This window comes from Eptatretus burgeri, chromosome 2 (assembly GCF_056783735.1).
Source record: "Eptatretus burgeri isolate ZD-2024b chromosome 2, Ebu_testis_v1, whole genome shotgun sequence".
In the NCBI taxonomy this organism is placed as follows: domain Eukaryota; kingdom Metazoa; phylum Chordata; class Myxini; order Myxiniformes; family Myxinidae; genus Eptatretus; species Eptatretus burgeri.
Window position 1 is genome coordinate 35,987,222 of NC_140962.1, and position 27,613 is coordinate 36,014,834.

Genomic DNA, 27,613 nt, shown 5'->3' on the forward strand with positions numbered 1-27,613 from the left:
TTGGGGGGGGGGGGGGTTGGAAATCACTTAAAACATGTAAAGATGCAAAAAAAAAAAATCGAAATTTTGTTGAAAAAAAAGTTGCAAAAATTTATTTTGCTCTAACAATTATTTTTTTGGGGGGGGGTGGGGGGGTTGGAAATCACTTAAGACATATAGAAATGCAAAAAAAAAATTTTTCCTTTTTTTTGGGGGGGGGGGGGGTAACAATCTTTTTTGGGGGGTGGAAATCACTTAAAATATGTAGAAATGCAAAAAAAATTTCTCTAACAATTTTTGTGGGGGGTAACAATTTTTTTTGGGGGGGGGTTGGAAATCACTTAAAACATGTAGAAATGAAAAAAGAATTCTCTATTTTTGTGGGGGTAATTTTTTTTGGGGGTTGGAAATCACTTAAAACATTAGAAATGCAAAAAAAATTCTCTAACAATTTTTTTTTGGGGGGGGGGGGGTTGGAAATCACTTTAAACATGTAGAAATGCAAAAAAGAAAATTCTCTATTTTTTGGGGGGGGGTAAAAAAAAAAAATTTGGGGGGGAGGTTGGAAATCACTTAAAACATGTAAAAATGCAAAAAAAAAATTCTTTTTTTTTGGGGGGGGGGACCAAGTCCAAAATTTAATGGCATGATCCTTGGACCCTACCTAAACCCCCCCCCCCCACCAAGTTTCGTCGAAATCCGTCGAGGAGTTTTTCCGTAATACTGTTCACAAACAAACAAACAAACAAACAAACAAACAGAAAGGGGTGAAAACAGTAACCTCCATCCATCTTCGTAGATGGCGGAGGTTAAATATGAACTTCAACACGTATATTGAGGAAATCAAAACTTTAACATCAGTTTCAAAAGTATGCAGTGTGAACAGTTTTCCAGACCAATGCACTTTCCTTATTGATTTGTGACTCAAAAGGTTTGCATGTCATGGACCTGCAAGTGGCTGTAAATGAAGAAAAGTCATCAACGTTACTGTTTCACATGTGGTACGTCGGACGATTGGTTGAACACTGTTTGAGATGAATCGTGACCCACTACTTCCTTCATCGTACAGAGGAGTGAATTTATTAGACCAAGTATTAAAGATATTTGAGAAGGTTATTGAGAACAGTCAATATAGATGAGAACCAATTTGGCTTTATGAGTGGAAGGTCGACTCCAGACGCAATATAATAGTGATGCAGATTCAAGATAAGTACTTCACAAAGAAGTAGTCATACCATGTGTTTGTCGATCTTGAGAAGGCATACACACCAAGGGTAGTTTGGGAATGGTTATGTAGGAGACAAAAAGTAACAGAAGGTTTCGAGAGGGTAGCGATATCAATGTATAAGAGGAAAGAACATTAGTAAGAACTAGAAGGGCACTCGGTAGATCGCATACCTCCGCCACGCAATACCTGATCCATGAGAATATATCCGACCCAATATACATTTTTGAAATATCATGCTATACAGTGCTATATCGTTTTTGGCCCTAATTCTCAATGGTGGTGAAGGATCACTTTGGAAATTAAATAATTCTCGTATCAAGATCCAGATCCGGATCTTCACCAGAATCGAATTAATTCTTCCTTGCCACACACTCAACCTGTCCACCAAGTTTCATCCGAATCCGCCCACAACTTTTTGAGATATCATGCTACATACATATCGGTTTAGCCCCGTCTCTCAATGGTGAAGAATCACTTAAAAAATTATCAGATCCGGATCTTCACCATTATTGAATGAATTCTTCCTCGTCACACTCCCAAATTGTCCACCAAGCTTCGGCTGAATCCGTCCACAACTTTTTGAGATATCGTGCAATATATCATTTTTGGCCCAATCTTTCAATGGTGAAGAATCACTTCAAAAACTCTAGTAGTCGAATCAGGATCTGGATCTTCACCAAAATCTAATCAGTTTGTCCATGTCAAACACCCAACAAGTCCACAAAATTTCATCCAGATCCATCCACAACTTTTTCGAGATATCCTGTAAACAAACAAATAAACAAACAAACAGACAGACAGAAAGGGGTGAAAACATAACCTCCACCTTGGGTGGTGGAGCGGAGGTAACTCGTGGAGGAGGTTCAGAGCCATTTGGAATTAAAGTCGTTTATATCAGAGATCATTATTAAGCCCCTTGCTTTTTGTACGAGTTGTCGAAGAGCTTACAAAAGGAGTGAGGGTAGGATTCCGATGGGAATTGTTATTTACAGACGACTTGGTCTTGATAGCAAAAACAGAATTAGCAGTGAAGGAGATGTTTAATATTTGGAAGGAAGTAATGGAGTTTAAGGGATTGAAGTGACTCTCGATAAGAGGAGACTGATGGTTAGTGGTGATTGGATAGTAGTGGATATACGGGGGTAGTGGATATAGGATTTGAAGTTAAGCTGGAAAAGGTCGAGTTTTTGTCACTTGGAATTGGGAGATGTGTTTGATGCAGGTGGTGGAGTGGAGTTAGCTGTGAGAACGAGGATAATGGTAGCATGGAATAAGTGCAGAGAGTGAAGTCATTTTAACAAACAAAAATATCCAAAGCAAAGTAAAAAGTAGAGTATATTTATCTTGCATTAGAGCAGTTTTGATGTATGGCCGTGAGATATGGGGAATGAGGATAGAAGAACAGAGAGGACAAGCGAATTGGATGATGCAATGGATTGTGGGTTGACACTGAAGGATAAGCAGACTCGTGTGGACATAAGAAAGAGGCTCAAAGCTAGTAGTATTGAGGAAGAGCTAAGAAGTATAAGACAAATGTGGTTTTGGCATGTAGCGAGAAAAAGGGAAGATGAGTCTGTCAAGAAAGTCACAAGTTTTGTAGTTGAAGGAAAAAGATCAAGAGGTAGACTGAAAAAGACTTGAAAGGATGTGATCAGTGGAGACATGTAGTTGTTGGGAGTTAATGGAGTTGGATGGTTTTGACACGACTAAGTGGAGAGAGGCCATTTGCTGACCAACCCTCTAAATATGGGGAAATGGTTGTTTAAGAAGTTGTAGTAGTATTAGTAACAAGTGAAATACTTCAATACAGCGCGTGTGGTGAAGCAAATGAGTACACTAATGTTAAAATATGCAATTTATGCTTTTTCAGTTGAAAAACAATTAAAAAGCGTACTTAATATGTGAAATGTAAAAATGTTGTTATTATTGTGATAAGCACCTTTATATATCACAGAAGGAATGAAATCGTTTGATACAGTGTGGCAGGAGGCCACAAAAGAATGATAGCGTAAGAAGAACTTAGCTTTCAGCATTCGGCGATCGGCGCGAAATGCGATGGTGGGCGGAAATGACGTCTTTTGGCAAGAAATGCGATGGTGGACGGAAATGACGCCTTTTGGCGCGAAATGCGATGGTGGGCGAAAATGACGCCTTTCGGCGCGAAATGCGATGGTGGGCGGAAATGACGTCTTTCGTTCGTTCGTTCGTACATGAGAGGGGCGCCTTTCTTGGTTTTTTCCCATCAAGCAATAAATTAAATGGTTTTCACAAATATAACACATTAGTTTCACAAATTTCCATTGAAATACTTGGGTATTTCCGTCAATTCTCGCTATTTCCGTCTAGGTTACGCACTGCATCTACCGGACGGCCGTCATTGGCTGTCTTGAGTCACATGGGGGGGGGGGGGACAGGGGACACCGGAGATGTGGTAGACACCGGGGACATTTCAAAGTTGGTGCAATTGTATACAGTGCACGCACTGTAAAAATGTCTTCATACTTGAGCTTTTTTGTTGGTTTTCATGAATTAAAATCAAAGTCATTGCATGCTTAAACTTGAGTTAGCATTGCAACATTTCCTATTATTTTCCACAAAAGTATATCTGGTGCGACTGTTGTTTTCATTGCTCACAAAAGATGTAATTGCCAGGTCATATGCAAGTATTAGGTTGTCATTATACACTGCCTGTGAAACATTTCGTGAACGGGAAGCCACCTCTTTACTTTGGCGTGCGTGCACGTGTTTGTGAAATACAAGCATGACAAAAAGCTGTTCCAAAGGTACGTAAAGCAATGCGAGCAAGACACTGTTGATAGAATGCCAATTTTCCAATGATGTACGAACAATGGTGTATGAGTTTTGGTACAATTGGCTGGTCTGTACAGGATTTATGGTGCATTTAATTATCCATAAGATAAAGCTTGTGGAGGAACTAAATGAGAGAATGTGGCAAAAAAACAAAAACGCACAAACACATTGGAGTATAAGAAGAGGAGTGGCATTGGGGGAAGGAGGTTTGGGGGTTAGGGAGTAGAATTAAATTTGGAATGCAGAAAGGAGTAACCATGAAATAATGATGGGCAGTCGTCTTCAAAAAGTGGAAGGATAAAAAAAAAAAACAGCACGAGGCAGACACGAGGAGTTAGTTCCACAATTGGCTTGTTCGTGCAAGACATGGTGAAACGGGTTTATATGGGTATGATTTTGATTTGTAAAATAATAATAACAAAAAAAATTTCGAAAAAGATTATATATTTTTATATTAAAAAAAATAATAATAAAGTAATTAAAATCCTGACCGATGATGACGGTTCTATCATCAGCGATGAGCATCTTGCTGTGCACATAGATGAGTTCTGTGATTGGACGACCACCCAGTTCTGCATGAGTCCGAAGGCTGCAGAAGGAGATGAACTGCACCCACATGTCATCCACTGGAAAACAAAGAAAGTTTTGTTCGGAGACCTCAGTAGGCATGACAATTTAACACTGTATAGGCGGGAGGAAATAAATCCAACGCATAGTTGCTCTCCCGAGAGTTCAAAGCTCCAGCTCACGAGGAGATGGAAAATGTTTTGTTTGGAATAACTTGTCACTTCATCACTCAAGACGAAAATATCAAACAAGAACAAAATAATCTGCAACCTGTTGAGATCAAAAATAGTGAAATGTTTTCAAGCACTCACTTTCAACCTTGAGACGTTCCACAATGGAATATTTTCCACGACAAATTGTCCTTGTATAAGAGAAAAGGAAACAAGACTCAGAACAGGCATAAACCCACAACCAAGACATTACACTATAATGCATTCTGAGTGGCTGTACCCAAAGTTTCAGAACAGATTTTGGGAACAAAAACCAACCTGTAGTTAAAATGCATGACTGCTTGGATGGCATTTCCTCCACCGGTGGTGAGGTCACCCTCAAAGCCAGGCAGAAGAGGCACAACCACGTAGACTCGGAAATGTTGTTTCTCCCTGCCAACCGCAGTCTCACGGTTAAGCATAAATGGTAAATTAATTTTTCTGATCATTCATTTTATTCATTATCATTTTGACTTGGCATGTGCACGTGCGGACGTGCCTAACGGAATCTTGCAGTATGGACATCTCAGTGACTCACAGAACAGACACTTAAATAAACAGCGCATGAAGGTGTGCAAGGTGTTTGCTCCAGTTTGTGAAGTTTCTTTTACCAAAAGTATAGAGACAGCTTCGCTCAAATTTAAAATAAACCCTTCAAACCTGCAGGTGCATATTTTCCCCACATACACTTGGCTTATGGAAAAAAGAATATTGAGGGAAAACACTTCCACTCCTGAAAATACAACCGACCACAATCATATTACAGGATATAAAATTCAACGTGCGAGTTTGACTTGTATGCACTCCGAAACCGCTGGGGACAATTAGTTGAAATTTGGTTGTTGTACTTATGGAGTGCCTGGGAAAGTTGGAGGCATGAATAAAAATTCATCATCATGGGGGTTCTGGAGGGGGGAGGCAATGCAGATTCTCTATGAAAATGTGTATCGTGTCACGCTGCTCCTGGTGGGAGGATGTATTACAAGTCCCAGTGGTTTTCAGTATTACAATAGTATCTCTGTATGAAAACCGTATAGAATCGAAAACTCCTTGTCCAATTTACATACACGCTCTTTATTTTATGCACCCCCTAAACCGCTGGACGAAATAAGTTGAAAAGTTGTGATTGTACTCAGGGTGCACATGGAAATGTCTACTAAGATGAGATGGCCACCTCCAACTTAGGTTTGTACTTTGATGTTAAAGTGGGGGATTATCATAAGAAGTGGATGAATTACCATACCTGCCCATGCATTTCTGCACCGCTGAACAGAATAACTTGAAAAGTGGATGTTACGTTAAAAAAATTAATTAAACTCCTCGAAGATGTACAAATCATTCTAAAGTATGCCAATTGTCTTTGATATTGTAAACTAACAGTACCAATGTATTGGTAGAGACGTAGTATATATAATCAGCCACCCACAAGCAAAAGTCATTAAACAGGAAACCAAACAGAAACAGTAAAATATACACAAAACATTACCACCAAAACAATAAAATAAAACCACATACCAAGATTGACTTTTTGGTCGATGTTGTCCTCAACATTAATAGGTGGTTGAGTTCAGCGACCTCACATGCAAATGGTTTTCAAATTTCAAGTCAATCGGATGAAAATTGAGGATTTTAGAAAATCTGGCCCAAATTTGCCTTTTGGCCAATTTTGATCTCAAAAATAATTGATGCTTGAATTCAGCGACCTGATATGCAAATGGTCTTCAAATTTCAAGTCTATCGGATGAAAATTGACAATTTTACAAACAATTTAACAGTTTGACCTATTTTGGGTTGACCTCATGGCCTATGTTGACCACCTTTTGCCCAAGGATAACCTCAAAAGTAATAGGTGGTTGAATTCACCGACCTGATATGCAAATCCTGTTCAAATTTCAAGTCAATCGGATGAAATTTGAGGATTTTCAAAAACTTGGCTCAATTGGCCTATTGGCCTATGTTGACCTATTTGGTCAAACAAATTTTAAGAAACTTCAATGCGGGACCATCGCAGGGCCGGTGACATTAATCTCTGAAAATTTTAGAACGGTTGGTTGAGCGGTTTGGGCTGGAGGTGTGCGGACAGACAGACAGACAGACAGACTTGTCAATTTTTTTTTTTCTTTTTGCCGTGTAATAATTGGATCCAAAATTTTTGGAAGCGATTCTTCACCATTGAATGATGAGTCCAAAAAATGATATGCAACACGATATTTCAGAGTTGTGGACGGATTATAACAAAACTTGGTGGATGAGTTGGGTAGGTGACGAGAACAAGGCGATTAGATTTTGGAGTGTGACGAGGACGAATGGTCCTAGTCATTGATATGTTTAGCCTGGCGGAGGTATGCACTCTATCGAGTGCCCTTCTAGTTGATGCTTGTAATAAAAGCAAAAAGGAAAGCAAATAAAATTGCTGCAAAGATCCCAATACATAAAACTATAAGGATCCCAATACTTTTGTCAGATATAATAAATATTACAACCATATGAATTTAGAAAAATACTGGTGTGACCAAGAAAGTGGAGGAAAATACATATAGTAAACGCGTATAAAAAACAACCCTGGGGATTCCTTTGCTTGCACAAAGTGTCGGCAGGTGTCAGCAGGCAGCGCGGTTACATTTTCTTTCTTCCTTCTCCTCAATCAAGCTGAACACAACTCTCTGACAATGTAGGGGCGCGATTGATGGCTTGCTGTTATTTTCAGGAGGCAAAACAACATAAAGATCTCTTGTCTGTAGCAGAATCCGACAATTAAAAAAAAAAAAGGAATTGGACATCTAATCATGTCAACAGGTCATATGTAAGGACACAGCCCATTTGCGTTTTCTATGAATTGCTCGGGGTGCGTAGTCGTGTCATACATTCAGATTCGCACTCGTTGAAGCGCAACCAAACTGTGCTTTGACACTGCAGACTGCAACACCTGAGGCTTGTTACCACGTGACCAAACCGACAAATCAAACAAGCAAACCACGTGACTTAATTTGTATCCATTTCTGATGAACATACCTGTAAGCTTTGATGATTCTGTTGGTGATGGCATCTCCGATGCCATTGAAAATCGTCTTATCATCTGCACAACTCACAAAGAACTGGTTCTGAAACACACAATGAGAACAATAAAGATTTACTTACGTGACAACAAACATGCATGAACCTTGTAAGCAAATGGAGGAAAGAAAACTATAATGCTTTGCCTCTATTAGACTCGTGAAACAAGTTGGGTGAGGCAGAAAGAACAAAGTTCATTTTAAAAAGATGCTTAAAGAACGGTTTGTAAACTCTCATTGATAAATTAAGAAAGGAGCTCATCTATGTGTAGTAATCATAAACTACTAAAAAAGCAGAATATTGCAATGTCACATGACTCAGCCAAAATTGCATCGTGCATCCAATGAGAGCACAGTGACAAAAAAAAATTCTCCATTACGGACCAACAAAAGGCCAAACAGTACTTAAACTGTAGCAAAACTACAAGGCAATGTGGAACTGCCTTAATACACACCAACAATGCATAGGATCAAGACATTCATATTTCACATGAAACAACTGCAACGGCTCATCCCAAGTGGCAGGCATTCAAAAGTATGAGGTTTAAAATAACAAAGAAGAAAGTTTCATAAAAACATCTTATTGTCATTGTTCAATGTTTTCATGGACAAGTACAATAATCATGCAACAAAAATGAAAAAAAAGATGATAAAGAGCAATCAGAGAGTGCAGACCCTCGCCAGGAGTTGTTTGTGTGGTGTGTAGATGATGCATGAACGATGTAAGTTTATGTTCATACAGCAGAAATACAGCAGATGTTTTCGTTTTTTTATCATTGTATAGATTCACGTTCCAATCGTATGAACCGTCTGGACGTACGCACATTCTGCACTTTCGAGACGTATGCACGTTCTCATAGAACGCACTTTATAGATGCACTCGCAAACTTAAAACATGTGTAATACTGCCTAACCACCAGGTGGTGCTTATGGCCTACGTTGGCACATCATGTACAGACAGACAGACAGACGAGCGGCCACAGACAGGTACTTGCAAAATCAGTCGCTGTGACCTTGTCCTTTTGACATCAAAACAATCAGTCCATGGGCCAGACCAGATGTCGGAACCACCTGAGGTGGCAAAACTTCATTCGTGCCAAATGATTTGTCCAACCCCAACGAGTAAGAAAACGTGGAATAACCATTTATTAAGAGTAGCCGTAGTCTCGTCACTTGTTTTTAAGTGTTTTTGAGCAGCACAGTGGAATGCTTGTCATCGTCAACAGCGACCTCGTAGCAGCAGAATGGCACGATGACAGCTCATGCTACAGATTACAGAGAAGGGAGAAAGTTGCCAGCAGTGCGACTCGAGACAAAGACCACGACGATGAAGCCCTGTTTGAGACGGCTCCAAGTCACTCACACAATGAGATGCTCATATCGATCAGGAATGAGCTTTTCACCAACACCCAGGTGATAGCGATGGCCGATCTCACATCGAAACCTGTTGCATCAATGAAGTATATTGGCATTGACCAGGTGAAGGACTTATCGAGAAAGCACCTCTGCTCAAAGCAAGAAAGTGTGTTTGGTGAAGCCCTCCATATCTTCCCCAATGAGAAAGGGAAAATTATTCTCTATCCTGACAACCTGTCAATTGCTGAACTTGCGACGGCCAACCAGACACTGAAAGCGGAGCTGAAGACCCTGAAGTCTCTCACTGCAGAATATGTTTTCGTGCACTGCCCTGCAGATTAGAACAGACGTGAAGAAGCAAGATTTACCCCAAACTTGGCCATCACATGTAGCAGAAGCAGAGGAAAGTGGACCAATTATCCCAGAGTCTGTCAGCTTCTTTCTCTAATATTTGCTGACAGGTACCAAGGACCAAGGTGATGCACCCCAAAGAGTTCAAAGGCTTGTGAGCTCATTTGGTCACAATCTGGTATGTGGTATAACTCGTGGCAAGACAAAGCTACCCAAACACATCCTTCTGTCATTTGCAGTCAAGTCTATGACTGGAAATGTAGAGCTCATACAAACCCTCAACAGACTTCGCCACAGTGTATCTTGCTCTCAGATGGAGGAGATTGTCTACAGAAGCTCTCACTGTCAGAAAATGTCACCCTCCCAGCAAAAAACATCCATCCCGGAGTCGGTACCACCATAGACCGACTTCAGGAGACTGAAGGAGACTTAAGGAGATTAGTGGTGGAGGGACATCCCACAGAGTCAATGGAATTGCTATTCAAGCCAAAGCAGTTGACCAGCAGCCTGTGAAAAACACTGCCTCCTGTTGACAAAGGCAAAGTTGAGAAGTATCAGCGCTTCACCAGTGATGCTCCCCACTTACGACGTTGAGCAAAGGGAAGGACCAACTCAAAGTAAAAGCATCGAGGTTGACTCCACCATTGGTCAGTCTGCAAGACATAAGAAACTTGTCTGGGTTATGGCCCGCATATCAGAGGAAGGCATCCAAACAATTAGCAGCTGGACTGGCTTCAACATCCTGGCTTGAGGTGACGTCACAGTCCTTCAGCACAACTTTGGATATCGACCCACCATCAATGCTCCTGCAACACAAATCTCTGCAGTCAACAAGGTCCTGAACCAGTCACTCAGTATTATGCAGTCTTTTGAGCTGTCCAATATTGTGTGCACGTTTGAGCAGGCACGATATGCAAAAGCTGCCGAGATCGTTTGGAAACATCCTGATAAATTTAAGCACACCATCACCAGGATAGGAGCTGCTTTCCACACCACGTGTGCACTCATGTCAAGCATTGGAAAGCATTTCCAAGATTCTGGATTGCAGGATTTAAGCATCGAGTCTGGTGTAATTGCCGAAGGCTCCATTGCCGGTGTGATGGATACAACAGAGCAGCAAGGCTTCGTAAGCTGGCTTATGAAGCACTGTTGAGGTTCGTGTGGAAAGGTTTCTTCTCCTGGTCAGAAGCCACTCAGGAGGAAGACATGATTTGCCTGGATGAAACACTGAAGTACATCAGCAACATGTGCAAGGAGGTTTCACAAGCGATGCTGAAGACCATGCACCCGTATTATTGAGCGTTTTGAAGCCAACTTGGGTATTTAGGGTAACCACTACTTAGCTACCTCTCAGCAAAAGTTATCATATCAAAATATATCCTATAGACATCGACTAATTAAAAAAATCAGTCAGATTGTGCCTCCAAAGATGGTTCCAAGAAATGAAATTTCTGGTCTTGGCCCGTGAACTAAATGGCTTCTTGCTTTCGACGACCTCTACCAGGTGGTTAAGTTTCATGAAGTTTGGTGTGGAATTACAACAGGTCGGTGAATTGCAGACATACAAACAGATAGACAGAATAACAGACCAGATCAACTAATATATTTGTGAATCTTCAATTTTGCAAAGAATAAACGAACAAACCCAAATGCAATACCCTGTGGCGAAGGTAAAAAATATAGATATGAGGGGGGGGGGGGGGAGAAGAAAAACAAGTTTGTTGTTTTCGAAGTTTACCTCGATGTAAATGAAATGCTTGCTGTTATTGATGGTGTCGATGTAGGCATCATGAATGGACTTCTCAGGCTCCTTAATTCCAGCTGACCAGTCAGAGGCAGATCGCAGCAGCTTTGAGTGACATCAAAAGGTGGACAATCGAGTGTTAGAAGCATCCGGTAGTCGGCTAGGCTTCATATCACACAATCACAAGTTAACGAAAGCATGTGCCTCATCAACAACCCAACAAATTCTACAGAGTACCACCGCACAATGGGCTACTCTTTTTGAAAGGCTACCACTGCACAGCGGCGGGCTACACGCTTGGATATTTCATGTCCACGACCCGGATTTAGACGGAGAATGTACAGCTTAGCATCCCGATTTGAAGTATGACATACTCCCAGACGCAGCACCCCCTTGCCGGCACTGCACCAAAACAGCAGATTTTTCAACGAAAGTCCAATCTCATCAGAGTTCGAGCCCAGTAGAGACAATACAGTGGTAGGCACGATACCAAGAGAGTTATCCTGCCACCACAAACACAACTGGTTATCAGCTATTGTATCACAGGGAACACAACAATGAGTTGAAAATCAAGACATTATTTCAGCCAGAAAAGTATTCTACAAAGGCAACAAGCCAGCATAAACACTGGGTCACATTGAAATGTTTATTTGACGAAGCTTTGGTGCAATGCCCTATTTTTTACCTACAAGTTGCACCAACATACAAAGCCCCAATTATTGACCTGCACAATTATCTCCATATGCGGGTTTCACATCTTCTGCCTGTTCCACAATCCTGCGTGAGCTTTGTTCAACACACTTAAGTGAATGATCGATGAGACCAGCGGTTCCTAAACCCAGGGCCATGACCCACACTTGAAACCCACCTCAAAATCCCAGTTTGTAAGTACCGGTATTGGTGCCATTTGGGACGCAAGGCGAACGTGATTTCAAATTTTGGGCCATGCACAAAAAAAGTTTGAGAACCACTGGGCAAGACCTTCGAAGCATGAAAACAAGAAAAGCAAGAGCGAAGTCGATGGCACGTCATCGCAAATCCTCACGCTTTAAAGCAAAGTTGACAGATGGCATAAAGTTCCACCTGGATTGACCAAATATAGCACATTGTGAGTTTAAAAGAAACCCCCCCCCCCTGGGGCATGAACCGGGGGTCAAATCAAAAAAATCGTTACAAATTCCATGCGTCCACCAATATTCATTGCACATACAAACTTTCATTAAACATGTTTACAAATGTACCCATATAATTGCATTTTTTTGGAATTTGGCCTTTTGATCCCACCCCAGGGGAGGGGCCAAAAATGATACTACTCTCGCACCTTCCTGCCATGGAGTGATCATAACCACCAGGTTTGGTGGATTTCTGCACGACCGTTTAGGATGAGATAGCATGACAGAAGGACAGACAGACAGACAGACAGACGGACGGAGCGGATTACAATATCCCCTGGTTTTTTTTTTCCCCAAAAAGCATTGGGATAAGAGTAACAGTAAAGAAAGGCAATAAGAGGACGATTTATTTTGAAATTGTGAATACCCAGATCACGTCGTGAGCTGAATTACACTTGAAATTACTTTCAGCTGGAAAACCAAAAGTGAAGCTTAAGATATGTACATCTTAAACACAAATACCGTTTTTAATTCATTGGAATTTTTGATTTAGCAGTTTCATTGGGCAACAGTGTATAACTGTTTGGATACATTATTTTAAGAAGGACATTCCACATTTACAAACAATATTTAAAGCGAGAAAATCCTTTTAGATTTGTAGCTGTGTTGAACAGCGTGAGCTATTATTCAACCACCGGTCTTCAAGAGGGTTTCAGGTGTGTGTGTGTGTGTGTGTGTGTGTGTGTGTGTGTGTGTGTGTGTGTGTGTGTGTGTGTGTGTGTGTGTGTGTGTGTGTGTTATCGTCTTCATTTGTGGGTTTCAGAAGGTGGAACGGAGTCTTCTCAGGTCTCGAAGTATCCAGCTCCATTTCAATAAGGGATCACAATTCATGGGCCAAGCTGTGAAGTTTTCTTGTTCTCAAACTTGTGTTCCAAAGACTCCTCCTTCAGGATCGTCACCGAGTCCCGGACAGCTTTCAACTGCTGTTCTTTTGTGATCATATTCCCAGGATTGTTTTTTAATGTCATTAACATGTCATTAATATGTGCTTGTTATAATATGCGCATTAATATATGTGTGAGTGCACAAAACAAGAGGGATGTATTGAAGGTCTTTTGATCAAAGTTTTTCACTAAGACCATCATAATCACTTCTCTGGATACTAAAAGAAGGAAAAAAAAATGCAAACCAGCAATCATGTTGGTGTGAAGGATGTGCTGAAACAGTTTGGACTGATACCTGGACATTGGCTTTCAGGAAGCCTTTCAGCTGGACCGAAGGCCGCGTTGGAACACTCAGAGACTTTGGTAACAGCTTTGGGAATGTCATTATGGATTTCTTCTTTTTCTCAGTCTGAGGTCATATCGGATAACAAAAATAGCAACTTTAGATGATAAAATACCAATATAACTAGCAACATGACTCCAATTATTCATGATAACTCTCATCAATAAAACAAAACACCATCGTTGTCATTATCAACATCGGTCATGAGAAAATTATGCAATTGTGATATTTACAAAGGCGATTGTGGCTGCAAAGCAAAGCGAACTTGGGAACAAAAGAAAGGGGGAGATATCTCCATAGGACCATTATCATGGAGTAACACCCAAAAGGGGCAGGGTGCAATGGTGACCCTGTTTTCATAAATTCACATTTACACAAGTCATGAACAGAGCTGGCTCTGCCTTAGCAGCTTCATAAGCAAGACAAAGAATGGCTTATATGGAACCTGTGCAAACAAGCCCTTGCCAATACGTGTATGTGTGTGTGTGTGTGTATACATACACATATATATGCGTGCGCACATGCGCGCGCACGCACGCACGCACGCACGCACGCACGCACGCACGCACGCACGCACGCACGCACGCACGCACGCACGCACGCACGCACGCACACACACACACACACACACACAGTCCTTACAGGTCTGCCAGTCCTGCCACTGAAAAGCATCCCCATAACATGATGCTTCCACCACCGTGCTTCATGGTAGGGATGGTGTTAGTTGGGTGATGAGCTGTGCTCAGTTTCCACCAGACGTAGCGCTTTACATTCAGGCCAAGGAGTTCAATTTTCATCTCATCAGCCCCCAGAATATTTTGCCTCATGCTCTCAAAGTTTTTCACGTACCTTTTTGCAAACTCCACGTATGCTGTCATGTAACTTTTTCTCAGGAGGGGCTTCCGTCGGGCCACTCTCGCATAAAGCCAAGATTTGTGAAGTGCTGCAGAGACTGTTGTCCTTGCATCAAGTTCTCCCATCTCAGCCAAGGAACTCTGTAGTTCTGTCACAGTGGTCATTGGGTTCTTGGTCACCTCCCTGATCAAGATCCTTCTTGCCCGGTTGCTCAGTTTGGTCAGACGGCCAGCTATAGGAAGAGTCTGGGTCGTTCCGTATTCTTTCCATTTCCTAATGATGGAGCTCACTTTGCTCTTCGGAACTTTCAACACTCTAGAAATTGGTTTTTACCTTTTCCCAGATCTATACCTCCTCATATTCTATCATGGAGTTCTACGGACCGTTCCTTGGACTTCATGGTGGAGTTTCTGCTCTGACATGCACTGTCAACTGTGGGACCTTACATAGAAAGGTGTGTTTCTTTCTTAATGATTTCCAATCAATTGAATTGGCCACAGGTGGACTCCAATCAAGTTGTTGAGACATGTCAAGGATGATCAAAGGAAATTGGATGTACCTGAGCTCAATTTGGAGTGTCACAACAAAGGAGTTGAATATTTGTTGATGCCAAACATTTCAACTTTTCGTTTTTTATCAACTTGGAATAATTTCTAAAAACACGTTTTCACTTTGTCATGATGGAGTATTTTGTGGAGATCAGCGACAAAAAATTTAAATATGATCTATTTTAAATTCACAACACAACAAAATGTGAAAAAGTCAAGGTGTGTGAATACTTTCTGAAGGTACTGTACCTCCTCCCAAATTCCCTCCACTCCCCAGTTCCCCGTCCTCTCTCCCCCATTCTTCTCGCTCCCACACCCCTCCCAGAAAGTATAGTGACGTTTGGTGAGGGGTCACTCTCCCCACCCATCCCACCCTCTTCCCCCCCCTTCCTTATCCCCTTCGAGCTCCTCCACCCCTCCTTGCTCCCCCCTCCTCACCCCACATTCCCTCTCTCTCTCCCTGCCTCTTTCACCCCCCCCAACCCCTTAATATTCCCATCAGCGAAGTGTTGGGTTGCATTTGCTGGTGAACAATAAGCTAACGGTTACAGTAGATCGAGGCTGCCAGCTACATCCCAGTAAACAAGCATCCTCAGGAACAGGCATAGCTAACCTGTACGTAATCAAAATTCAATGTGAATTTTAATTCATTCCCATATTCTCCCATTTATGGAATTGTATCCCTGTATCCGGTGTCACCCCCCACCCCCCCCCCCATTTCAGTCTTTCAAATGCACTGACAATCACTCCCTCATACACTCACCAATGCAAATCTATGAACTCTTTTATACACACTGAATCTTTCATATTCTGTTCCTCTATCGGCTACCAAGCTCTCGGCCATTGCTACTCATTCTATGTAATTCTTCTTTTCCTCCTTGTGTATGCCCATTAACCCCCCCCCCACCACCACCACCACCACCCTCCAATATCCTTTGGTACTTTGTCGAACTTATGGCAAACCAGACCAGCGAGTAGAGACTTAGGCTTTGCTGCGAGAAGACTGGCTTTATGAGCCAGCTAAAACCGTGCCGAAAGGCGAGCCGGCTGCACGAGCCGAGCCGATAGGCCTTGCAATGCTCCTCAAACCACGCGCAGTGCAGAAAACTTAGGAATTGGCAGGGCTAATGCTGCCAAGGGACACAATATTAAACGAGGCTGTCTCAGGACACGATATTAAACGAGGCTGTCTCAGGACACTACAGTAAAGTAGGCTGTCTCAGGACACTATATTAAACTAGGCTGTCTCAGGACACTATATTAAACGAGGCTGTCTCAGGACACTATGGTAAAGTAGGCTGTCTCAGGACACTATATTAAAGTAGGCTGTCTCGGGACACTATATTAAAGTAGGCTGTCTAGGGACACTACTGAAGTAGGCTGTCCGGGTCACTATATTAAAGTAGGTTGTCTCGGGACACTATCTTAAAGTAGGCTGTCTCGGGACACTATCTTAAAGTAGGCTGTCGAGGGACACTATATTAAAGTAAGTTATCTCGGGACACTACATTAAAGTAGGCTGTCTTGGGACACTATCTTAAAGTAGGTTGTCTTGGGACACTATATTAAAGTAGGTTATCTCGGGATATTATATTAAAGTCGGTTGTCTAGGGATACTACATTAAAGTAGGTTATCTAGGGATACCATATTAAAGTAGGTTATCTGGGGATACAATATTAAAGTAGGTTTTCTTGGGACACTTTCTTAAAGTAGGCTGCCTGGGGACACTGTATTAAAGTAGGTTGTCTGGGGACACTATATTAAAGTAGGTTGTCTTGGGACACTATATTAAAGTAGGTTGTCTGGGGACACTATATTAAAGTAGGTTGTCTTGGGACACTATATTAAAGTAGGTTATCTAGGGATACCATATTAAAGTAGGTTATCTGGGGATACAATATTAAAGTAGGTTTTCTTGGGACACTTTCTTAAAGTAGGTTGTCTGGGGACACTATATTAAAGTAGGTTGTCTTGGGACACTATATTAAAGTAGTTTATCTTGGGACACTATTTTAAAGTAGGCTGTCTCGGGACACTATATTAAAGTAGGTTGTCTTGGGATACTATATTAAAGTAGGTTATCCAGGGATACTATATTAAAGTAGGTTATCCAGGGATACTATATTAAAGTAGGTTGTCTAGGGACACTATATTAAAGTAGGTTAGATCGGGACACTACATTAAAGTAGGCTGTCTTGGGACACTATCTTAAAGTAGGTTGTCTTGGGACACTATATTAAAGTAGGTTATCTCGGGATATTATATTAAAGTCGGTTGTCTAGGGATGCTACATTAAAGTAGGTTATCTAGGGATACCATATTAAAGTAGGTTATCTGGGGACACTATATTAAAGTAGGTTGTCTTGGGACACTATATTAAAGTAGGTTATCTCGGGATATTATATTAAAGTCGGTTGTCTAGGGATACTACATTAAAGTAGGTTATCTAGGGATACCATATTAAAGTAGGTTATCTGGGGATACAATATTAAAGTAGGTTTTCTTGGGACACTTTCTTAAAGTAGGCTGCCTGGGGACACTGTATTAAAGTAGGTTGTCTGGGGACACTATATTAAAGTAGGTTGTCTGCGGACACTATATTAAAGTAGGTTGTCTGGGGACACTATATTAAAGTAGATTGTCTAGGGACACTATATTAAAGTAGGTTATCTCGGGACACTCGATTAAAGTAGGCTGTCTTGGGACACTATATTAAAGTAGGCTGTCTTGGGACACTATCTTAAAGTAGGTTATCTTGGGACACTATTTTAAAGTAGGCTGTCTCGGGACACTATATTAAAGTAGGTTGTCTTGGGATACTATGTTAAAGTAGGTTATCCAGGGATACTATATTAAAGTAGGTTATCCAGGGATACTATATTAAAGTAGGTTATCCAGGGATACTATATTAAAGTAGGTTATCCAGGGATACTATATTAAAGTAGGTTGTCTTGGGACACTATATTAAAGTAGGTTGTCTCGGGATACTATATTAAAGTAGGTTATCTCGGGATACTATATTGAAGTAGGTTATCTGGGGATACTATATTAAAGTAAGTTTTCTTGGGACACTATCTTAAAGTAGGCTGTCTGGGGACACTATATTAAAGTAGGTTGTCTCGGGATACTATATTAAAGAAGGTTGTCTGGGGACACTATATTAAAGTAGGTTGTCTGGGGACACTATATTAAAGTAGGTTGTCTCGGGACACTATATTAAAGTAGGTTATCTAGGGACACTATATTAAAGTAGATTGTCTAGGGACACTATATTAAAGTAGATTGTCTAGGGACACTATATTAAAGTAGGTTGTCTAGGGACACTATATTAAAGTAGATTGTCTAGGGACACTATATTAAAGTAGATTGTCTAGGGACACTATATTAAAGTAGATTGTCTAGGGACACTATATTAAAGTAGATTGTCTCGGGACACTATATTAAAGTAGGTTATCTCGGGACACTATATTAAAGTAGGTTATCTTGGGACACTATTTTAAAGTAGGCTGTCTCGGGACACTATATTAAAGTAGGTTGTCTTGGGATACTATGTTAAAGTAGGTTATCCAGGGATACTATATTAAAGTAGGTTATCCAGGGATACTATATTAAAGTAGGTTATCCAGGGATACTATATTAAAGTAGGTTATCCAGGGATACTATATTAAAGTAGGTTGTCTTGGGACACTATATTAAAGTAGGTTGTCTCGGGATACTATATTAAAGTAGGTTATCTCGGGATACTATATTGAAGTAGGTTATCTGGGGATACTATATTAAAGTAAGTTTTCTTGGGACACTATCTTAAAGTAGGCTGTCTGGGGACACTATATTAAAGTAGGTTGTCTCGGGATACTATATTAAAGAAGGTTGTCTGGGGACACTATATTAAAGTAGGTTGTCTGGGGACACTATATTAAAGTAGGTTGTCTCGGGACACTATATTAAAGTAGGTTATCTAGGGACACTATATTAAAGTAGATTGTCTAGGGACACTATATTAAAGTAGATTGTCTAGGGACACTATATTAAAGTAGGTTGTCTAGGGACACTATATTAAAGTAGATTGTCTAGGGACACTATATTAAAGTAGATTGTCTAGGGACACTATATTAAAGTAGATTGTCTAGGGACACTATATTAAAGTAGATTGTCTCGGGACACTATATTAAAGTAGGTTATCTCGGGACACTCGATTAAAGTAGGCTGTCTTGGGACACTATATTAAAGTAGGCTGTCTTGGGACACTACCTTAAAGTAGGTTATCTTGGAACACTATTTTAAAGTAGGCTGTCTCGGGACACTATATTAAAGTAAGTTGTCTTGGGATACTATATTAAAGTAGCTTATCCAGGGATACTATATTAAAGTAGGTTGTCTAGGGACACTATATTAAAGTAGGTTGTCTGCGGACACTATATTAAAGAGGTTGTCTGGGGACACTATATTAAAGTAGATTGTCTGGGGACACTATATTAAAGTAGGTTATCTTGGGACACTATTTTAAAGTAGGCTGTCTCGGGACACTATATTAAAGTAGGTTGTCTTGGGATACTATATTAAAGTAGGTTATCCAGGGATACTATATTAAAGTAGGTTATCCAGGGATACTATATTAAAGTAGGTTATGCAGGGATACTATGTTAAAGTAGGTTATCCAGGGATACTATATTAAAGTAGGTTGTCTTGGGACACTATATTAAAGTAGGTTGTCTCGGGATACTATATTAAAGTAGGTTATCTCGGGATACTATATTGAAGTAGGTTATCTGGGGATACTATATTAAAGTAAGTTTTCTTGGGACACTATCTTAAAGTAGGCTGTCTGGGGACACTATATTAAAGTAGGTTGTCTCGGGATACTATATTAAAGAAGGTTGTCTTGGGACACTATATTAAAGTAGGCTGTCTTGGGACACTATCTTAAAGTAGGTTATCTTGCAACACTATTTTAAAGTAGGCTGTCTCGGGACACTATATTAAAGTAGGTTGTCTTGGGATACTATATTAAAGTAGCTTATCCAGGGATACTATATTAAAGTAGGTTATCCAGGGATACTATATTAAAGTAGGTTGTCTAGGGACACTATATTAAAGTAGGTTGTCTGCGGACACTATATTAAAGAGGTTGTCTGGGGACACGAAATTAAAGTAGATTGTCTGGGGACACTATATTAAAGTAGGTTATCTCGGGACACTCGATTAAAGTAGGCTGTCTTGGGACACTATATTAAAGTAGGCTGTCTTGGGACACTATATTAAAGTAGGCTGTCTTGGGACACTATCTTAAAGTAGGTTATCTTGGGACACTATTTTAAAGTAGGCTGTCTCGGGACACTATATTAAAGTAGGTTGTCTTGGGATACTATATTAAAGTAGGTTATCCAGGGATACTATATTAAAGTAGGTTATCCAGGGATACTATATTAAAGTAGGTTATCCAGGGATACTATATTAAAGTAGGTTATCCAGGGATACTATATTAAAGTAGGTTATCCAGGGATACTATGTTAAAGTAGGTTATCCAGGGATACTATATTAAAGTAGGTTGTCTTGGGACACTATATTAAAGTAGGTTGTCTCGGGATACTATATTAAAGTAGGTTATCTCGGGATACTATATTGAAGTAGGTTATCTGGGGATACTATATTAAAGTAAGTTTTCTTGGGACACTATCTTAAAGTAGGCTGTCTGGGGACACTATATTAAAGTAGGTTGTCTCGGGATACTATATTAAAGAAGGTTGTCTGGGGACACTATATTAAAGTAGGTTGTCTGGGGACACTATTTTAAAGTAGGTTGTCTCGGGACACTATATTAAAGTAGGTTATCTACTTTCCTGCATGTTAAATATTATATTAAATTAAAGTAGGTTGTCTTGTCTCGGTTGTTAAAGTAGGTTGTCACTATATTAAAGTATGCTGTCTCGGGACACTATATTAAAGTAGGTTATCTTGGGACACTATATTAACGTAGGTTGTCTCGGGATACTATATTAAAGTTGGTTATCTGGGGATACTATATTAAAGTAGGTTATCTGGGGATACTATATTAAAGAAGGTTTTCTTTGGACACTATCTTAAAGTAGGCTGTCTTGGGACACTATCTTAAAGTAGGCTGTCCAGGGACACTATAGTAAAGTAGGTTATCTCGGGATACTATATTAAAGTAGGTTGTCTTGGGACACTATATTAAAGTAGGTTGTCTCGGGATACTATATTAAAGTAGTTTATCTCGGGATACTATATTTAAGTAGGTTATCTGGGGATACTATATTAAAGTAAGTTTTCTTGGGACACTATCTTAAAGTAGGCTGTCTGGGGACACTATATTAAAGTAGGCTGTCTCGGGACACTATATTAAAGTAGGCTGTCTCGGGACACTATATTAAAGTAGGTTGTCTCGGAACACCATATTAAAGTGGGCTGTGTAGGGACACTATATTAAAGTAGGCTGTCTTGGGACACTATATTAAAAGTAGGCTGTCTTGGGATACTATATTAAAGTAGGTTATCCAGGGATACTATATTAAAGTAGGCTGTCTTGGGACACTATCTTAAAGTAGGCTGTCTCGGGACACTGTATTAAAGTAGGTTATCTCGGGATACTATATTAAAGTAGGTTGTCTTGGGACACTATATTAAAGTAGGTTGTCTCGGGATACTATATTAAAGTTGGTTATCTGGGGATACTATATTAAAGTAGGTTATCTGGGGATACTATATTAAAGTAAGTTTTCTTGGGACACTATCTTAAAGTAGGCTGTCTGGGGACACTATATTAAAGTAGGTTGTCTCGGGATACTATATTAAAGTAGGTTGTCTGGGGACACTATATTAAAGTAGGTTATCAAGGGACACTATCTTAAAGTAGGCTGTCTGGGGACACTATATTAAAGTAGGTTGTCTGGGGACACTATATTAAAGTAGGTTGTCTGGGGACACTATATTAAAGTAGGTTATCAAGGGACACTATCTTAAAATAGGCTGTCTGGGGACACTATATTAAAGTAGGTTGTCTCGGGATACTATATTAAAGTAGGTTGTCTGGGGACACTATATTAAAGTAGGTTATCAAGGGACACTATCTTGAAGTAGGCTGTCTGGGAACACTATATTAAAGTAGGCTGTCTCGGGACACTATATTAAAGTAGGTTATCTACTTTTCTGCATGTTAAATATTATATTAAATTAAAGTAGGTTGTCTTGTCTCGGTTGTTAAAGTAGGTTGTCACTATATTAAAGTAGGCTGTCTCGGGACACTATTAAAGTAGGCTGTATCGGAACACTATATTAAAGTATGCTGTCTCGGGACACTATATTAAAGTAGGCTGTCTCGGGACACTATATTAAAGTAGGCTGTCTAGGGACACTATATTAAAGTAGGCTGTCTTGGGACACCGTATTAAAGTAGGTTGTCTTGGGACACTATATTAAAGTAGGTTGTCTTGGGACACTATATTAAAGCAGGCTGTCTCGGGACACTTTATTAAAGTAGGTTATCTCGGGACACTATGTTAAAGTAGGCTGTCTGGGGACACTATATTAAAGTAGGCTGTCTGGGGACACTATATTAAAGTAGGTTATCTTGGGACACTACTTTAAAGTAGGCTGTCTGGGGACACTATATTAAAGTAGGTTATCTTGGGACACTATTTTAAAGTAGGCTGTCTGGGGACACTATATTAAAGTAGGCTGTCTGGGGACACTATATTAAAGTAGGTTATCTTGGGACACTATTTTAAAGTAGGCTGTCTGGGGACACTATATTAAAGTAGGCTGTCTGGGGACACTATATTAAAGTAGGTTATTTTGGGACACTATTTTAAAGTAGGCTGTCTGGGGACACTATATTAAAGTAGGTTGTCCAGGGACACTATTTTAATGTTGTTCTGTATGTGCGCACACATGCACACACATATTACATAAGATGCATGCAGGAAAGTAGAAATTGAAAAATAGAAGTTAAATAGTTGAGTTGTCATGAATTGAAAAATAGAAAGCATGTAAAAGTAAATCAAGGGTTGTGTCACATGTGTATTCGCCATTGCAATAGCTGGACCGTACCCAAGCAAAGTTCCATCGTTGAATAAAATGGCGAGCCACATCTCGTGCAGTTCCTCCCTGTACTGCCACACCAATATCGTGCCAAGGCATGCGTGGAGTCACGTGCCGATCAATGAAATCTGGGGTGCAAGGTTAAAATTGCACATGAGTGACATGTAAACAGCAGGTGATGTGTGGTCGAGAAGGAATGTAAGGTCCAAGGAATAACATACAGGCAAGCTGAAGTACCAACTATAAAAAAAAATCAAGGTGGAACGTGAAAAGGCAGCAAGAGAGCGTAAGAAAAGAAGGGTGAGACGGGAAGGTACATTTGTTATCAACCAATGCAAAAATTTGATGAGACATTTAAGAGGAGAATGTGAAATTAAGGAAATGATGTTTCTTTTTGGTGAAAGAAACAATGTAGGAAAGAAACAAAGAACATTTCCATGAGATGTGCCAACAATTTCATAGCTCAGTCTCCCAGGTGTGTCCTAATTGGGCGATATCATGCTTGGGTGCCGATTGACTATAAAAGCAAGTAAAGTGTAACGTTAATTCTTACAGCTGCCTCATGGGAATCATTGTTTTTTGATTGGACAACAATTACCGATAGACAATGTTGGGAAAGGATTTTAAATCAAATTCCAAAATTAAAGAAGAAAGTAAAAACAGCCATGAGGTTAATGTCCTTCCTGTGAAGAGTGCGTGAGCAGAGATGCTGTACCCTCGCATTTACAAGAGGGAAACCAATAAAAAATAGCAACATGATAGCCAGCACATGAATGCCTTGCTCACTGACAAGATGGCCGAGACCTCGAAGAATGCACACTCACCTGTAAGTTCGCTAGCTTGGGTTCGCATCTCAGCCCAGCGATAAATTTTCGTCCTGGTGTATCATGGGCAGGGTGATTCATCAATGTGTGTGCCCGTCCATCGGATGGACGTTAAACGGGCGCCCCCTCTGCCGGCATTACTTGGTGGACGTTAAAGATTCCACGTGTTATTTATCAACAGTGGTTGAGCTATCGCCGGAACCATTAACAAATTTTGAAGAAGACGAAGACGAAGAAGAAGAAGACGCCTGGAGGGGACAAAGCACCAAAAGAGCAGAGGGTGCAAGAACAGAAAGGAGGTGGTAGAAGAAAGAGAGACCACCGACCTGTTTGCAATGGTGACGTGATGAGCGCATAGACTCAGATTCCAATGATCTTGAAGGCCTTGGTTTCCACAGCATCAATCTGAGCAATATGTGAGGCAGGTGAGCCAGCCTAGAGGGGACAGCAGTACTCCATCAAGCTGTGAATGAAGGCATTGTAGGTGGACCGGAGTTTAGGTCTGCCAAGGAAGGACTTTGCATGACAGAGGATCTTTGGAGACCAGTTTGGAAATGTGGCTTTCCCAGGAAAGATCATGGTCGATAGTGAGACCCAGAAGCTTGAATGAAAGGACTTCTTCAAGAGGATTGTTGAGAAAGTGGATGGGGGAGGCGGGGATTTTCTAGACAGTCCTTTCGGAGAGACATAGTGAGAGTGTGAGATTTGTCAGGATTGAAAGACAAGTTCCACGTGTTTGACCAGCTTGTAATTTTTTTCAAGGTCTGAAGAGAGGGAAGAGGCTGCAGCCTGCCTGCCTGAGGGATGTCACGGCAGAGGGTGGAGTCATCAGCAAATAGATAGAGAGGATTCTCCAGAGAGTCAGTGAGATCATCGATGAGATGAAGAATAGGACTCAGCCCAGAACATTGCCTTGGGGCACTCCAGCCTTGACAGGAAGAGTTCTCATTTCAAATGAATGACTTTCCAAAGAGAAGTGGTGGCGCCTGTCGCATTCCTGGGTGTGGGAAGCAGAGCAATACGAGAAGCACAGAAAAATCAGTACAGTGTATGACTCATTCCAGGAGAATGTGTCCTGTCTGAAGAGAGGTAAGCTTGGGTTGTTGCCATCAGGAGGTTGATGGTGAGCAATATTTATGAATGAAACGGCACACATTTTTCTGGGTAAAAATGTTTTCCAAACTTCCATTTCCTGGCATATTTGATTCCATTTTCAATATGGCAAACAAGCATTCAATGAAATTAATTGGAAAACATGTCTTTGTGAAGACAATTTTTGCATTGTGCGTACAATCTACTCTGACCATCAGAATCTTGAAATGTTGATTCTCAAGAGGCTTTCAAAGGAATTGTACCATGAAATGTTATGTGCCCTCCAGCTCTTGCTTTGAATTAGGGTTCATGCCCAAAACATCGCTTCACCCTCACCTATCATGGTGGTGAGCACAGCTCTCTCAACATTTGATTGAGAAAATTTATTGTTCAACGAAATCGATTCATACTCCATTTCACTGAATGAAAACCAATGCAACATTGCAGAGTCATTTTGTAAAGATAAAGGAAATAGATAAAGATTTGCTTAAGGGTGTAGTGTGTGTGTGTGTGTGTGTGTGTGTGTGTGTGTGTGTGTGTGTGTGTGTGTGTGTGTGTGTGTGTGTGTGTGTGTGTGTGCGCGCGTGTGTGTGTGTGCGTGCGTGTGTGCGTCAGAATTGGCCGGCGATCCTTCAGACAGACGACCCCAGAACACAAGATGACAAATGTTATACATCTCACAAGTATGTCGATTTACCCCATATGCTGAGCATTGGATGCTATTCCTGAACTGCAAAGTTTGGTCAAGCCACCTTGGTGTTTGGATAGCATTCTCACAACGATGGCCATAAATCAAGGTGACGGTGCGTCTGCGTATTTTCAGTTCATGAGAAATATCAAAGGCTGGCAGGATGGCCTCGGCCCTACAGGTAGGAAAACTTGGCTCTGAGCCATCTTCGCCTGGGTTTCAATCCCGACCCAGCTAAAAAACTGTCATCCCAGTGTTTCACAGGCAGGACGATTCATCAATATGTGTGCTGTCCTTCAGATGGACGTTAAACTGGGTGCCCCATCTGCCAGGATTATTTGGTGGATGTTAAAGATCCATGATGTCCTTCGCAAAGATTGGTGACCTGTCACCAGCACCGCAACCAAATTCCTGCCCTGACGTCCTGAGTTGGAGGGGCGACCTGACAAGGATTGTAGCCTAGTAACTGCTTTGGCAGCACAGAGACGATGATGATGATGATGATGATGATGATGATGATGATGATGATGATGATGATGATGATGATGATGATGATGATGATGATGATGATGATGATGATGATGATGATGATGATGATGATGATGATGATGATGATGATGATGATGATTGCCGGCACCTACCCTGGACGAATATTCCAAATTCCTGTCCTAATATGAAGAGGCACTGCATCAGTGACACAGTCACACCTCAGTAATGATGCAACAAGCAGGCTGAATTCAGAATTTAATCACAGTCCAATGTGCATTTGACAACAACATTAATTTTCATGGCCTATTGTCTTTCATATGGCAAATATGAGCTTTCAATATGCAAGTCACATTACTTTAAACAGGCCCTTGCATCTTGAATAATTCCTTTAAAATCTGACTCCGTGGATGTCCAATGTTAAATAATAGATTAACCCTTGCATTAGTACTAAATTATAGATGAACAAACTATTGTTTTCTGCTTTTACTGGCTTCAGCACTTTTATCACATGTTTGGCATAACTGAAATGAAAATAATTTGAACAAAATGTTGTTGTTGTCCCCCCCCCCCCAACTTCCTTTGATAGTATTTGGCAATTAAAAAAAAAAATCCCTTTTGGGAGCTTCAGCAGATTTGGGGCAGCATGATATCTCAGTCAGTAGCATACTCACCATCGAGCTATCTAGTCCATACCAGGTTTAATCCCCAATGGTGTGAACGATAACTTAAAAACTGCCAGAACAACACACTTCCAGCAGGAGGAGCTCAATCTCCAAGCATGCTCCCCCTTTGATAGCGGATCTGAAGCCGGCTGTCCCATCTACATTTGGGTTTCAGACATGAAAAACAACATGACAACTCTCAAAAACAGATTTGGCGATTACGTGTCTATCTTGGCCAAATTTTCTGCCTTCCGATGTCAAAAGGATGTTGATGCTCAGATCAATTGAGCGAATGATGATAATGGGAAGGTAGAAGATAAGTAAATTGACAAATGAAGTTCATACCGTGTCGATAAGCTTGTTCATTCATGATGGAGGATGTAGCAAATGTACATCAAACACAACCTTGATTAGAATTTCTTCTTTTGGGGAGCACCTGTCTGGTTAAGGACTTCATCCTGCTTACTTAAGCTTTCATTCAACATGTGTCCATATTCACATGAATACAAAGCAAAAGAATGCAACAGGCTCTTGGTATAACGAACATGTGGTATGATGTTTTAAATAACCATTTCCATTATAACTTGCAATTAATATCTTCATGTAATGAACAGCAAGATCATCAAACGGAAAACCCAAATACCGCATTGGAATCATCAGAAGGAACCCGAAGAAGTAAAGAGCAAAGATAGAGTCAAC

The 27,613-nt window shown here is 40.7% G+C and overlaps 1 protein-coding gene across 5 annotated transcripts in view; it reads right to left on the bottom strand.

Annotated features, from left to right (window-relative positions):
- LOC147031804 (phospholipase D1-like) overlaps positions 1 to 27,613 on the bottom strand; it is a 204,162-nt gene that overhangs the window by 17,614 nt on the left and 158,935 nt on the right. For all 5 annotated transcript variants that reach the window (XM_085867743.1, XM_085867750.1, XM_085867745.1 and 2 more), the window contains 7 exons: positions 23,169 to 23,287; positions 13,650 to 13,763; positions 11,293 to 11,403; positions 7,807 to 7,895; positions 5,074 to 5,187; positions 4,897 to 4,946; positions 4,510 to 4,644 (listed from right to left, as the gene is read on the bottom strand). In XM_085867743.1, coding sequence (XP_085723869.1) covers positions 4,510 to 4,644; positions 4,897 to 4,946; positions 5,074 to 5,187; positions 7,807 to 7,895; positions 11,293 to 11,403; positions 13,650 to 13,763; positions 23,169 to 23,287 — 732 coding nt within the window. The remainder of the gene's footprint in view (positions 1 to 4,509; positions 4,645 to 4,896; positions 4,947 to 5,073; positions 5,188 to 7,806; positions 7,896 to 11,292; positions 11,404 to 13,649; positions 13,764 to 23,168; positions 23,288 to 27,613) is intronic.